This window comes from Vidua macroura, chromosome 5 (genome assembly GCF_024509145.1).
Source record: "Vidua macroura isolate BioBank_ID:100142 chromosome 5, ASM2450914v1, whole genome shotgun sequence".
In the NCBI taxonomy this organism is placed as follows: domain Eukaryota; kingdom Metazoa; phylum Chordata; class Aves; order Passeriformes; family Viduidae; genus Vidua; species Vidua macroura.
This window is the reverse complement of record NC_071575.1, coordinates 848478-864560: the sequence shown is the minus strand read 5'-3', so window position 1 is coordinate 864560 and position 16083 is coordinate 848478. Positions and strand designations below refer to the sequence as shown.

The 16083-nt window shown below is 47.2% G+C and overlaps 1 protein-coding gene across 2 annotated transcripts in view; it reads right to left on the bottom strand.

The window, feature by feature from the left end:
- Window positions 1-15320, bottom strand: part of PTPRO (protein tyrosine phosphatase receptor type O) — a 138774-nt gene extending 123454 nt beyond the window's left edge. Inside the window, exon 1 of one of the 2 annotated variants that reach the window (XM_053978939.1) lies at window positions 15105-15320. In XM_053978939.1, the coding sequence (XP_053834914.1) occupies window positions 15105-15320 (216 nt within the window). The remainder of the gene's footprint in view (window positions 1-15104) is intronic. The other variant, XM_053978941.1, reaches the window with a different exon arrangement.
- Between the last annotated feature and the right edge of the window lie 763 nt (window positions 15321-16083).

Genomic DNA, 16083 nt, shown 5'->3' with positions numbered 1-16083 from the left:
TTCCAGCCTCAGCCCTGCTGTGATTCTGTGAGCTGTAAGCAGGACAAGGCTCTGGAACCCAGCACAGCTACAGCCAGCTGAGCTGGAAGTCGCAGGGTTTAGTTTCATTTGGTAAAAATCAGCGTAACAGCACTGCTTTAGATGAAGTTCATTTGAATTCACCGTGTAGGTGACAAAGCTCAGTAATTGGCCCTTTTTTCTCTGAGAAACATGATCTCTATTTGAATAACAGCTATCTTCACTAAAATAGTCTTTTCATGTAATCACAGCCTTTTTGTGACTATTTAGCATTCCTCTGGTAGTTAACTGTGGAGCTAAATGACTGCAAATGGTGTGTGCAGAGGAGCCTTTTCTTTGGCTGTTACAAAGCTGCAATCCCAAAATGTTTGCTGGAGAAACACCACTTCACAGGGAAGCCAAAAGCAAAATACTGGAGACCTGAGGTTACACAGTGTAGGTGAGGAGGGTGGGTGTGAGCCAAAGGGACTGGAGCAGGGTTAAGTGCACATGGAGGGGATCCAGGGATGGCAGGTGAAGCAGAAAGGGAAAAAGTGGGCTGGAGAGGAAAGAGGCCAAGGAAACAATAGCAAGGGGACAAACGCTGGGGAGGATAAACGGGGAAAATGGGATAGCATTTTATTCTTGGCAAAATACAGATCTCAGTCAATTGCAATTATTTGCAGATAACTTCAAGTGGTTGTTACTTGTTGAATTTTCCTTGACTGACTGGCCCTGCCTCCTTTTTTCTTCAGAGAGGGCTGAAAGCTTAGAATTAAAGTGCTTAGAATTGAAGTGCTCCTTCTGAAGAACAGAAATATTTGCTGGGAAGTGTCTTAGGCTTCTCTATCATAGCAAAGACTGTAAAACTCATGTTTCTCAGTCAATGCAAATTATTATTTTGCTTTTAAAACCTTCTGAATACCCAACCTCTACATTATTTTTTGCACAGGATTAATGAACAAAACATTCACACACTGCCCATTTTAAAAAATCATCTAGTATTTAAGCCCTGAGGGGAAAGAAAAGATTAAGCTTTTCACTTTCTTAGAAATTTCTTTAAAACTCTCCAACAAGCTGCTGCCTCAGAGGTGTTCCTGCTCTCTCCCTCAAGTACAGTTTCACAAAGTCTGGAAACCAGATTAGCCTACAGTTTATTCATGGATGTACAACAGGGTGCAGCTACAAAGTCAGGTGAGTTGTTCTGCTCTCTCCTTTCCCCCTAGAGGAGCTGCTGCCGGGGCACAGGATGGAACAGGGACATCGGCAGGTGGAGTCCTGCAGGAACTGCTTCTGCTCCCTCAGCAGGGCTGGCTGAAGGGGCAAGGGAACAACCCACTATGCCACTGCCATGCTGCTTCCATCTACAGCTTACCAAAATCTGGCCCTTTCTGCATAAAACGGCATCCACAGAGCCTCCTCCATCACTGCCACAAAACTGGGCTTTATTATTTTGAATAAAACCCCATATTTGCTTAATCCCTCACAGTCAGAGCAGCAGTATTTAAATTTATGAATTAGTACTGGTCAGGGGACACATATTCAAAGTGTATCTTTATCTTGCCTCTCAAACGTGACGATTTATAGATTGATCTGACTGGTTGCTTTGACACAGTTCCTTTAACCATAACATCTTTCTGTTCCTCTAGTAGCTGAGATTTAGCATTTCAGGCTGTGTACATATGTTGGATAAGAACATAATCCTCAGCTCTGGGCATAGGAGCTCATGGTAAGAGGATGGCTCTGCATACAAATTGAGAGCACTGAGATGCAGAAAAAGAAAAATACACTAAACCCTAATATGCATATTATGAAGGCCTTCTGGCATCAGAAGAAATCATCAGTTATTTAGCTTGACATCTTTAGAAACAGAGGGACTAGAGAGGGGGGAAAAAAAAGGAGAGAAAGAGAGAAAAAAAATGATATGACCTTTAGTCCGACACTCCAAGTAAAGACTTTGGATAAATAGGAACACAGAAAGAATGTGCCAATATGCAAAGAGGAAAAGACATAAACGTGACTAGACCATTTCTGCAGAGAAAAATCACAGCACTCCCATTTCAGAGCCATTTCTGACAGCACAGAGATGGATTTATCAGGGGGCAGAAGGGGACACTCCTCTTCCCCTCTATTAGCCTTCTTGACTGAGCACGGGCATCCCTGGGTGCAGGATGCAGGCACATCTCTGCAGGCCATCTGCTTCCCCTCCCAGAGGCTGGGGCTCATCTCCTCGTGCAGAAAGACATTCCATTACCATTGCAAAGATTCACCCTGGGCACCTAGCACTGCCCAGCCATCCCTCTACAGCACTGAAGGGTGTAATGCTCTGGACAAAACCAGAAAGGACCAACCCCAGGCATCCTCTGGCACCTCTAGACTTTGTTCTTTAAACTTGCAAAAGACCAGAAAAAAACCCAACATGCTGTGGAGCAGCAGAAGAGTGTATGACCCATGACACAAGAAATTCCTGTGCTAATAACCTCTAAGCCTTCCAAATGATTAATACCAGCTGAAATCATGCATTTAAATCATGCTGCAGGCAAGGGGCTGTGCAGCAGAGCTGCTCCAGCCTGGAGCCCTTTCCCTGAGCTCTGCTGGGCACACAGGGAGTGAGGGAACCTCGAGGTCTATGTTCACAGCTAAGCCTGGCTTTGAAAAAGACTTGGGATTAGAGGACCAAGCTTTTTGAAACCACAGTGTGAGCATAGCTGATGTGGTTCATCAGCTATCCATCCACAATGCCACCTATCAATTCTTTTCTGTTAAATATGTAGTCCAGAGGTTTTTCCTTTTTCTCTGTAAACTCACCTGTTTCTGTGCAAGCTCTGCTCTCCAAGACATCCTCACACTCTCTGCTGACACCTTTTAGTTCACAAAATGGTAAATTCTGCAGAATACTCTCTCTTTCCAAAATAAATTGAAATTGGCTTTGTAGAGTCTCTAGGGCAAAAGCATCACTTTGTTGCTGTAACAGATGAAATTGTGAGGGTTTTTTTGAATGGTGGTGTGAACTGTCAAATAGGCTTTTCTGTTATTCACTGGAAGATCTGACCTTAGAAAGGTACAAGAATAGGGTGATGTTGCTTGCAAATCAGGGTTCAGGGAAGAGGTCTGGAAGATACAAGGGCCACAGGACAGCCATCATGTCAGGGACTTTTTAAACTTGGGGAGGTTTTTTTTCAGGTTTTTGTTGGGGTTTGGGGGATTTTTTATTTTTTGTTGTTGTTTTTTTTTTTTTTTTTTTTGGGATGGGAAAGGGGGAAGAGGGAAGTTTGGTTTTTTTTATTCTGTATCCTGTAGTTAAAAACCAGAAATGTGTATTCTAGCATGGACAAGTAAACAGTTAAAAGTATGAGCTAACATAACTTCAAGGCAAAAATCAGTGGGGGAAAAAGAAAAGAATTCCTGAACTCATCCTCCCCTCCAATGTTATAAATCATTAGGAATGAAATCCTAGTACAATGCAGACTCAGGCAACAGAAGCTGTAATCACAGCCCAAGCTATTCCTTTGGAGCTCATTAAGTGTATTGAGTCCCTGGAATCTTGTATTGATTTTAGGAGCAGTGCTTCGGTTATCAATACAAAAAGTATAAGAGAAACTTTAGAAAAGATTCCCCATATTCCCTTGAGACGTGTATTTCACCACCTTGATTTGTACAATTTTGGTAGCTGGGTGCAGTGATGACAGACTCCCCTGCTCCAGCACTAAGCCTGCAGGACAGAGGCCAGTCCTACACCAAGAGCCTTTAACTCATCTTGCTCCCAAAAATCCCCTCGGGGAGGTTTTAGTGGTTTCCTGCATGCCTAAGACCTAAGCTTGTAAAATATATGAAGTCATAGTTCTCCTCCCAGAAGTGTAACTCAGAAGAGGAGGGGAAAAAATGGAGGGGGAAATAATTAAAAAAAAAAAGAAAAAAGGGGAAAAAGAAATCCAAAAACCTCCTTGAGAATTCTGAAGCTGTGAAGTGAATATGCAGTGATGGCAGACACCTGCCTGACTCTGCAGAAAGCTTCAGTGATAATTAAGGTACATTCTAACACTGGCAGCTCTAAGAATTTTATCCTTGATATAATATTTAAAGCTCAAGCTTCAAGGCACTGATAAATGCAAGAAAACAAGCAGAGTTCAGCATAAAGCTTATGACTGTAACCCAGAGTCTGAAATTCTACAAAGGAAGATAGCCCAAATTTGAAATTAATGAATTTGCAAAACAACAGAACAGTCAGGTTAATAAAAAATTCATACTCTTGTGTGTCCCGATTCATGATCTTTAAAAGGACTTGACTGGCTGTCCTTGCTCTCCTGCAGGGCCCTGAGCAGCTGCCCAGAGAGGCGGAGGAGTCTCCAAATGCTCAGGACTGATCCGGACACGGCCCTGAGCCCCTGACCTACTGGGCCTCACTCTGAGCAGAGGCTCAGAGCAGATGCTCTGCAGGCATCCCTTCCAGCCCCAAAGTGCTCCTCGTGTCCCTGACCCTGTGACTGCACACAGCCTCCTCCACGCTGCAGTCTTTGCCCTGTTGATGACAGGTTGATGAGAGCCTGCTTTCTCAGCAGCCCCACAGCTGCAATCTCTCCTGCCCCACGTGCTGCAGCTGCCCTCCACACCCTTCCAGCCATGCCATGGAGTGAGACCAGCCTCGCTGTCAGCTTAAAGCCAGCTGGAAGGATAAGCAAGTAGATACCTGTGATAGTCCAGTAGCTCTCGCACGCTTTAATCACATAACCAGCGCTCAAAATGGAAATAAATCCCTCCCTCCAGGGAGGGGAGAAAGAAATAAAAATGTTTCAGATCAAAAATGGAAATGCTCTGATCAGTAGGTGACTTTTACTCACAGTACATATTGACAACAGGCAGCTGATCCCATCCCATCATTGCAAGATATCACTCCTAAAAGCCAATCTCCAAACAGGTCACGTCTCCATTAAAGATGAGCTACCAAACGCAGAAGGGATGCAAAAATAACCTTGTACATAACTGGAACAGACAAAGCTGGCTAGATATGCTCTGGCACATTCCAAAATGCTTCTGCTTCTTTTCCATTTTATCTCCTAAACTCATCATGTCCACGAACGTGTTTTATTTGTGCTTGAAATAATGTCACCTGCAACGATTCTAGCCACACCATCCTTCTGGTGAGGCCATGGGGAAGGCACTGTGGCTCTGCTCCAAGCTGAACACATACAACAGGCATTCCAGAATTTGTTTCCTCCACCTGGACACCTACTGCTATCCTGATTTGGGCTGTCCATCACCTTGTGCAGTAATGCCTACCAGGAAAAGCTGGTGTCTGATGGTTAGGCTGTGACTCAATGCATAGAGCTCAGTGCCATACATCAGCTTTTCTTACCTCAACCCACACTTTTTTTTCTGGTTCTCCTCCCCATCCCACCAGTCAGGGCGACAGTGGCTGCATGGTATTTGGTTGCCACAATAATTTGCAAAAATGATCGTGCAAAGTTCAGTTCATTGATGACTAAATACTTTTTAAAAACCACCAAAACATAAATATCGTATTTTTAAAGAATATTTACAATATGGAGTAAATAATTATATAAATACCATTTAAAGCTGTTGTGAAGCACTATAGTCAAAGGGCCAAAACTCTTTATTTATTTACTGCTCTTGCCAATTCCTTTTGACAATGCAGCCCTCTAATCCTAAAGTTTTAAACAGAAATATATCCATGCTTAGTTAATCTCTACAATCACTCTGCATGGACATCTAAGGACACATCCACTTTTCTTCATGGAAAGAATTCAAAGAGTTTGACTTCATCATGAGTTCCTCCAAGCAAGAGCAGCTCTCCTACTCAATATGTAACTTGGCTGTGCATTTGCCAATTAGAGTAGAATTATTCCAAGCACTAATCTTAAATTAATTATCAAATTTTGGTTCATTTCTTCATTTGAAATAAGTGTATTTTGAACTGCTATTTCCATCTGTTTTATCACACCTATGGCAGTCTGCTGGTCTCTAGTTAGCTGCAAAGGTGTAAGTGGAAGGGTCTAGGAAATAATAGCTGTGTTCTGACTGCACCTGGGCTGAGCAGGATGAGAGTTTATGTTCTGAAATTCAAAGGCCTCAGATGGCCACTGGGTTTTGGTGTCATGATTGAAGAAGCAGGGACCAGCCAGATTTTTCAGATCCAGATACAAGTATCTGATACTGACACAGAATCTGGTTTCCATACATCCATGTATCTGTGCTAATGCTGCAATGCCAGCAAGAGGAGCTGTAGCTTGAAATGTCCTTAAACGTGAGCTCTGAAACACACAGAGGAAGGGAAAGAGGAGATTGATGGCTCTGTCTGCAGAAAAGCACCCCAGAGCAGAATTAGAGCTCCTACACTGGCTTCAGCCGAGGATTAGGACGCCCCACCTCCTGCCAACACAGCTGCCCCCTAAACAAAGAAGGGTATCTGATGGGGAGTTCCTTTAAGCTATCAGTCTCAGATGCTGGAAATCACAGCCGTCCCGGGTGTGTCTCCAGCCCGTGCTGCTGGCACTGCAGCGAGCCCGGGGCCAGCACCGGCACCGCTGGCTGTGCCGCGGGTCGGAGCCCGCAGCATCCCCGGCCGGGACCGCAGCCTGCCCTCTGCTCCAGAGCCCATTCAGAGCAGCACAAAAGCACCCATTGACTCCACTTGGACTCTGGAGCCGTTCCCAGGAGCACAGTAGCCTCTCTGATAGCTCCTAAGAATCAGGGGGAGCCGTCAGTTCTGGTTCCAGCTAGCAGACATTGATGCTGCACATAAACAACAGGTGAGGTGGCAAAGTTATTGTCCCTGTTCCCAGAGTGTCCCGATTTCACTGAAACGCTGGTGACTTCTTTCTCTAGTTTTCATGATTTCCCCCAGTGCTGCTAAAGGAAACCTGATGGGGCTTCGAAGCCCATGGAGTCGTGAGTAAGTTTTCAAAAGGTTTGAAAATAAAAAAGCTTTTTGGTTTAACGTGTTATTTTGCAAGGCAACTGAGAAGTAATTCTATACCAGGGATCATTTTGAAATACACTTAGATTTTCACTACATATACATTTCACTTTCAGAAAACATCGTAATTTTTCTTGTTGTATTTAGTAACTGCTAGCTAATTATGTAAAATCCCATCCCATCTGCTTATTCCTTCACACAGCAAAATTAGAGGGCTTCATTCTACAGCCATTACTCACAGAAGGAGAGGCATTGATTTAATGGACTTCCCTGAAAAGGGATTACAGTATAGGATCCTCTGATATTGATTTTGTGACATCATCATCCTTTCCTCAGAAGCAGACACTGATGACTCAAGAAAATACCAGTACAAGATTGGGCAGGCAAGTTAGAGAAAGAAAATTACTTTAAAAACCCCTAAACCTCCTAATTTACAGTAAGTTGACTACAATAAAATATTAGCTATGTTCTCTGTTTCAAGTACAAGTTCTCTTTGAAAAAGGAAAATATCTGAGTGATGTTTCTCTCTTTCATCTCTTGCCCTGCTTACAGTCACTTTCATGAAACTATTGTGAGCTAGAGCTTTCTTTTTTTGTAGGTTAATGGGTTCTCTTTGAAAGGATTAAAGCCACATTGATTATTAATTATTTTTGATGTCTTAAACTGATGTAAACGCCCAGAAGCTCTGAAGAACAACATCCTGTAGAAATCAATACCGAATTTAAAAAAAGAAAAAGTAACAAACAACAACAACAACAACAACCAAACCCCCCCTGTTCAGCTCCTGGGGGAAACAATTGTGACTTCTGTTTGGAAGGGATACCAGCCCCTGGAGAATACCAGCAACTGGCATATTTGATAATCACTTCTAAGTTATCTAGAGCATCCTTATTTTGATGTGTCTATCTTCCAGACTCCAGGCAGAGTCTGCAGGTATTTTGCATACAGAACAAAGCTAGGCACAGCAGTGCTAAGCAAATAAGAAATAAATTCATTTCATTGCTCTGGGAAAATGATCATTTCTTTCCTTAAATCTGCCTTGCAGTACTTTAGGAAAACACTAATTAGCATTCTTTCCATGTGTTTTTGCTTTTTGTCCCCAGTTCTCTCTACTGTTCTTCACCACATGCAATAGATGTTGGGGTTTGGGGTGTGTGTGGGTTTTTCCAGTGTCTTGCTGGCTTTTTTTCCCTTGCTCAAATTTAACATTTCTTCGCTGTTTGTGAGTGGAATGGAGCCATTCCTTCTCATTTAATAGATCAGTGAGGAGTGAAGATTTCCCATGTTCAAATGACTTCCATATGAGCAAATAGGAAATGATCCAGAATAGCTGCGGTGCAGATAAAAGACAGAAAACAAATTCCACAAAGGGAACGAGACAACTGGGACTGCCTGCCTGCTCCGGGGGCTCCTCTCAGCATTGAGGAACAGCCCCTCCATGGCTGATTCTAGGGGATGTGACAAGGAAATTATTGAAAGCCCTTGAACTTGAAGGAGTCGCTGATCAGATTGACAAATTACTGACCTACCCCAAAGACTTGGCCTTCCTGTGATATAGCTGGAAATCAACACAGCTAACCTGGGGACCTGCAGGTTTGTAGCACACAAAGGAGCTGCAGTTGTTCAAACCCTTCTGACAGGACAAGAAGGCCCTTGTCTCAACAACCAAGAAAAGTGCTGGGGCCAAATGACTTCAAAATCACAGCTGTGTAGATTGACAGGCAACCTTATCTGTTTTTACAGAGAACTTAGCGAGGAATTTAGGATTTTTATCCCCTAAGAGGTTCATATCTACCAAACAGCTACCTCATGTTAAATCTCTGGGCTGGCACAGAACAATAGCTCAGAGTTGTTTACTTCCATTATCTCTGTTCAGCTCCTCTGAAGTGCTCAAGGCTTGTGCTTAAATACCATGCTCACATTTTGCCACCCCCAATATTATGTTATCTGTTCAAATATCCCACATATTCTCATGTCCATGCTAGCACCTCAAGACCAGCATTCTTAAAGCTTAAAACTTCTGCTCTCTTCCCTGCTGCTGTCAGCTGTGACACCAACTTTTCCATCACCCACACTTACTGTACGGCATTTCTTCCCTAAATACCTGCATTCAACAAGAAGGGAGACTGCAGAGCACAGAGACTCATTCCAGCACAGCCCTGATACAAAGTGCTATCTTTAAGGCAAGCCAGACACCATGCAGATCATTTTATTTCTGGATCTCCCGCTAAAAGCCACCGTGATTTCCCAGCACAAGAATGAGGGGGTTCCAGAAATGGAATGCATCATGTTTGGCTTGCTGTAAGGATGGCAAACTCTCCCTAGGAGTTGCTCCCATGCATTCGAGATTGTGCTGAGAAAAGCAAGGTAACCTTTCTGTTTCCAGTATTTCCCATTCTCTATTCATCTGTTATACTCCATATGTGGCAGCTAGCATATGCTGCCACATTTGTCTCAAAGATTTTCCCCTTTTCAACTCTACATCGACAGAAATTTAATAAGAAAAAAAAAAAACCAAGAAGTTACAACTCTTATGTGCAAAACATCTAATAAGCCAGTCTCTTAATTTATATTAGTGCACTTGTGGGTCCTCGAGTCTGTGTAAAGATTTTAATTTCAGAATATTCTAAATATTTATTAAAGTTTTTTTTTCTTCACATTGCAACCAACTCAGTTTTGTCTCAAGAAGAGAATCTTTAAAACCTTGAGTAACAAAACTGGAATCACTAATTTAGTAGAAGATAAAGCTGCTCAGGATGACAATGCATACTTCTCCAATGAAAAAACCAAATAATTTTAAAGAACACTTAGAATCAAAGTTAGCTATGAGTCTTAAGTTCTTCAGCAAAGAGACCTGTTTCCAAAGGTTTATTTTTTGACATTTATTGTCCTGACTCACATGCCTAAGTAAAAAAAATGCTGCCTTCCCTAGAGCTGAGACTGTCTGGTAAAATAAGTCTCAAAATGGATTTACACAAGGCTCTGTCCAGTTTAGCATCCAGTGTGAAGCTCTGCAAGGTCATTTTGTGATCTGCCTGGATTGCTCTGAGTGGTGAGAGCAGAAATGCAGAGGTCAGTGGGATTCTCACGTCCAGCCAGCACTGCCCAGGAGCCCTTTAGTGCACTGCCAAGGGATCAGCACAGGGGAGCCTGCACTCAGCACAGGGGAGCCTGGGATCAGCACAGGGGAGCCTGGGATCAGCACAGGGGAGCCTGCACTCAGCACAGGGGAGCCTGCACTCAGCACAGGGGAGCCTGGGATCAGCACAGGGGAGCCTGCACTCAGCACAGGGGAGCCTGCACTCAGCACAGGGGAGCCTGGGATCAGCACAGGGGAGCCTGCACTCAGCACAGGGGAGCCTGGGATCAGCACAGGGGAGCCTGGGATCAGCACAGGTGAGCCTGCACTCAGCACAGGGGAGCCTGCACTCAGCACAGGGGAGCCTGCACTCAGCACAGCCCATCTCATCTCAGCCTGGGTGAGGGATCACCCCTGACTCAGCTTCTGAGCCAGGTGATGCAGCCTAGAAATTGCCTTACTGACCCTGTGCAACCTGAGTCTGGGGCTCGTAACTCCTGTGGGCATGAAAGATCTTTTCTCAATGGTCCACTGTCATCTCATCACGAGGAAACCTGCCAAAGGGGAATGGAAGACTCTTATTTCACTGGCAGAGAGGGGTTTGAAAGTGCCTGCTGCAGCTCCGTAAACATGACTTGGCACAAGCAGCCTCTTCTTTGGCTTTGCCCTCCAGAATGACCCTGATCTAGATATTATCCATGAAAATGAAGACATGAGGGGAACATGACTTTTGAGCTGAGGGTGACTGTTCATAATTAGCTTTTTTAAAAAGAAAAGTCTTTGCTTTTCCTAGGAGGATGCTTTTCTCTCCCATACAGGCTGGACAGTCCCAGAGCAGTGGTAGGAAGAAAAGACTTCTACCTCTGGGCCTGTCCCATCATGAGGACCCCTTACATTTGTTTTGCAAACAAAAATGAGCTGGAAATGTAGGTTTGGGTCTTTCTTTATCTTATTTTGACACTAGCAGAACACGACCATGAGGAAAGAAGACAAAACTTGTCTCAACCAGAGCTTCAGCTGCCATCTCTTGGAGAGAGAAGAGATGCCAAAAGGACTCCATAACAAAATTCAAATTACGTGTTCATTGCTTTTCCCAGCAGGAGGAAGCAGCAGTGACACACTGGGGCCCTCAGCTGTGAAATCAGCCTCTCTCTTAAAAAGGTTTCTCCTGCAGAAAAAGGCAGCTCCCTAATGGTAAGGCTTTTGCTTCAGATTATTAACTGAACATGCAGATATTCCTGAAAATTACACCAGTAGAGACAGATTTCCTCTGCTGGGTAAGGTTGAGTAAAGTCTTACAGAACCTCAGTCTCTTTGAATGCATTGGTCCCTGTAAAAATGAGTTGAGAGTTCACTGACACCAAACTACAAAAACTGAGGCAGCATTGGACAAAATTCTACCCTGCTAGACACAAAAAGCTGTCCTGGCTAAGAGAAAGAAAGAGGGTGTTGCTGATTTAAATGAAGAGCATACAGACTGATACACAAAGACCTCAGACTCCTGCAAGTAAGAGATGCATTATTTTACTTACAGAAAATTTTCCTGAAGAGTGTCATCACTCCTATTTAGCCCAGACATGGAAGCACTGTGACAACCAGTTTTCTCATTATTTTCCTACTGAGAGCCTTGCTTAGAACATCCTAAGGTGGAACAGATTGTAAACAATGTCCCAGCACCAGGTTTGGCTTGTTCAAGATGCTTTTGTCTTCTAATTAAGCTTTACCTTCTACCCCAGAAATAATTCAACAAAGCAACCTTAAAGCTCCCAGGTGCAAGCCACCAACATCTTGGGACATCTGACACATCAGGGACATCATCCAGAGCAGAACTTCAGCTGGCCAGAGCTCAGTGCAGTCATGACTAAGGGAAGGTTGCTGGGCTGCAGTTAGAAAAGATGAGCAACGTAACATCAGTCACTGGAATGAGGGAATGTGTCCACTTTTTATTCTTATTTATTTAGCTGAAGCACAGCTTTTCCTTTGGGCTGTGCTCAGCCCTGCCTTTGCAACGCCAAAATGAGATGATTACAGAGCAAGCTGCTGAAGACTCTGCCTTCCAGCCATTCTGACTGAAACAAACAGAGAAGGCAGACCCACTGCAAAATAGCAATATTTAAAGAGATTCCTACAGCAGCATGGTTGGACCCTTCTCTGAAGCAAAATCCACAGCCCTGCTCCTCTCCCAAGCAGTGTGAATCCATCCTGGTGTCTGAGCTTGCACACAATGCCTTTCTTCTGCTAATTTCTAAATTAGCTATCACATAAAAAAAACTGCTGAAGAATGAGAATGGTAAAGGTTCAAGATCACATTGCTGTATTGCCAAAAATAATACTATGCTCCTACCCTGGGGCACAGAAAGCATCCACATCACACTGTTAAAGAAGGAACTAAACCTTACTAGCCCGTGGGCAACTGTATCAGGCACGTGGCACGCAGTGGGCAATGTCCCTGCTTGATCTCCTCTTGTCACTGACCCTTCCAGCAGCCTCAGGGAGCATCAGGAGCTGGAATAAACTGGCACTATTACTTCACACCATGAAATAATGACAATTGGAAGACAAGAGAAGAGAGGAGCAAATGTGCTTTGAGCAGCTTTGCCACTTTGCAAAGTCTGCTGATGATTTTACAAATTGCCAGGTGGGCATCAAGGCCACATCAAGCAGTTTCAGCTTAGCAAGTGACATTTGGGCTGCTAACACTGAAACAGCAAGCACACAGACATCAGTTTTGCCTGTCTTCACATTCATCACTTCAATGCCACTGCTTTCTAACGAGATTAACTTCCAGGTGAAGCACCAATTGAATCAGTCGAGTGTGGTTAATCTTAGTATTGCTTCAACAGGTTGGTAGAACTAAACAGAGCAAAACTGGGGAAAAGCCTTGTTTTGAAATGAGTTCTTTTTAATTATATGTCACTGAAAATAATTACACAGATCTTGAAGAATATTCAGTGAATTTTAGGCTCAGGAAAATGGTCTTCTTGTGGTGATCTGAAACAAAGACTGCTCCTGCTTCCCCAGCTTCTCTCCTGTAACCAGATTTACTTTGACTATCTCCCCAGGTCCCATCTCTTTTACTGTAGTGTTCAATACCAATACAAAGATAACTAATTACAGTGGGCTTGCTATCCAACCAAAGTCATAATCCAGTCATACAGGGAGATACTGATGCACCTCTCTCTGAGGCTGCAGCTTTACCTTCTCTTACTCTACAAAATTCTGCTAATGCTCATCAGCTTTCTTTGTCCTCCCAGTCCCAGGCTTACTCAGCTGAGGAGTGATGGTTATTTTCCTACAAAATGAAAACCTGGGTCCTTGGCTACCTTCATACCTTACCCAATTACTTCAGATTTACTATTCATTCAATATAGATTTATGCTATCTATTTTCTGTCTTGCTTTACCACAACAATGCTAGTTAAAAAAAAAAAAAATACAGCACATAAACACCTTAACTTAAAAAAAAAAAAAAAAAAGCCAGGACATAGAATAATGTACATTCTCTGATTGTGAGATAAAACAGCTACTTAAAACTGTGTGCACTTCTATGTTTATGAAAAAAAACCTAGGAACTTCATCTTTCTAGTGGGCCATAGCATCCAAAGACTTACTGCCTTTTTTTTTTTTTTTAAACAACCACATTTCATGGAACAAAATTTTGTCTGTCTATTAGCATTTTATCTTGCATAAATGTATGTTTCAGCAGTTATGAAAATGAGACAGCTGACAGTTGACTACTATATGTGAACAGATGCTGTGAAAGCTTCCCTTTAAATAGTTCTGTCAATGCAATGTCAGTTTTAGAAGCGACACCACTGCTGTTCCAGGACATGATCCTGCAAACTCTTATTCACACAGGGAGTCCTGATGATTCCCATAGAACATTTACATTTATAAGGCTCTGAAAGGTCAGGTCCTTAGTTGCAGAGCTGTGCTTAACAGTGACTGACAAATATACAACAAAGTTTTTACAGTGCTGAGCTCTGTTCTTTCGGGCAATGACATTTGCAGCCAGCAGTATTCACCTGGGCAGTACACACATTTTCTTTTAGAAGTTACACGAAGCATATTAAATACACTTAAGAAACCATGAAAGGAGCTAAAGCGCAGAGATGAAAAAAGCCCTGTGAAACCAAGCTCGCGGTGTGAGGCGGAACTTTGAGAAACGAATCAGCCGAGAAGATGGGCTGAGGCTGAAGCACGGCACGGCGCCGACCACGAGAGAGCTGCTCATCTGTGCCACGCTAAACCCAGCAGCGCCCGGCAGCCGCCCTTTGTTAGCGGCACCTCCGCTAGCGGGGCGAGCGGGGCACGGCGAGCGGGGCACGGGGCGAGCGGGGCGAGCGGGGAACGGCGAGCGGGGCACGGCGAGCGGGGCACGGGGCGAGCGGGGCACGGCGAGTGGGGCGAGCGGGGCAGGGGGCGAGCGGGGCACGGAGCGAGCGGGGCAGGGGGCGAGCGGGGCACGGAGCGAGCGGGGCAGGGGGCGAGCGGGGCAGGGGGCGAGCGGGGCAGGGGGCGAGCGGGGCACGGAGCGAGCGGGGCACGGCGAGCGGGGCGAGCGGGGCGAGCGGGGCACGGCGAGCGGGGCATGGGGCGAGCGGGGCAGGGGGCACGGATGGAGCGGGGCACGGATGGAGCGGGGCACGGATGGAGCGGGGCGCGGATGGAGCGGGGCACGGATGGAGCGGGGCGAGCGGGGCACGGATGGAGCGGGGCACGGATGGAGCGGGGCGCGGATGGAGCGGGGCACGGATGGAGCGGGGCACGGATGGAGCGGGGCACGGATGGAGCGGGGCACGGATGGAGCGGGGCGCGGAGCCAGCGCCCCGCGGGCGGCCGCACCCGGCGGTGCTGAAGGACAGCGCAGCGCCCCGCGGAGCTCCGCCTCGCCCCGGCGGCTCCGCGGGCGGCCCGGGCACGGGGCTCGGCGCCGCCGCCGCTCTCGGGCCGCCGCGGCGGGCAGCGGCAGCGCATCTCGGCCCGGGGCACGGCGGCCGGGGCCGCTCCCCGCGGGGCGCAGAGCGGGCACAGAGCGGAGCGGGCGCACAAAGGATGCTCGGGGCCCGCAGCCCTCCCCTTCCCCGGCACTTACCTTCAGCAACACAAAGAGCCAGAGGAGACAGGAGCGGGCCCCCGGGGCCCCCCGCCGGCGGCGGTCGGGCATGGGGGAGGAGGGCGGCCGCGGCCTGCGGAGGCGGCCGGGCAGGGGGGGCTGCTGCTCCTCTGCCCCCGGGACCCCCGGCTCTGCCCCCCGCCTCCCTCCGCTCGGCTCCGAGCCGTGCCCGGCAATGGCGAATTGCGGCAGCATCAGGCGGCCGGCGGCGGCGCCGACCTCCCCTCCGAGCGGCGCATCCTGCCGCCCCCCGCCCCTTTTATTTGGGGTTTGCGGCGGGGAGGGGACGGGAGGAGGAGGAGAAGGAGGAGGAAGAGGAGGCGACGGCGGGTGGTGTCTCCCCTGCCAGGAGTTTGGGCGATCGCGCCGGCTCCTGGGCGGGGGCGGCAGCAGCCCCCGGCGGCAGGCGAGCGCTGGGAGGTGGGAGACGGAGCCGGGAGATGGAGATGGAGCCGGGAGATGGAGGCGGGAGATGGAGATGGAGCCGGGAGATGGAGCCGGGAGCCGCCCTCGGCCCCGCACCGCCCTGCCCCGGCCCCCCTCTCCCCCAGCAGCTGCTCCCCGCGGGCAGGAGCGCAGGGAGCGGGCAAAAAGGCATCCTCACCGCCGCTCAGCACCAGCCCCTCCCCGGCGTCTGTCTTCTGCCCGCCGCGATCGGGGCACACAAGTGCCGCCAGCACCCGCGGGTGCCTGCGGGGCAGGGGAAGGAGCGGCCGGACCGGCCCTGGGAGGCGGCTGCTGCAGCCGCAGGGGCAGGAGCAGGAGCAGGAGCAGGAGCTGGTAGCCGGGTCCCGGCAGCAGACACACGGCACAAAGTCCCTGTCCTGTGCCCGTGTGCACAGCTCTTCAAATGGGCAAGGTACAGGGCTGAACCTGCAAGGGATGGAGACCTCCTTCTGTCCCACGAGATACTCGGGCCCAGGGATGCCAGGGGTGCACAGAGAGAACCCAGGTCACC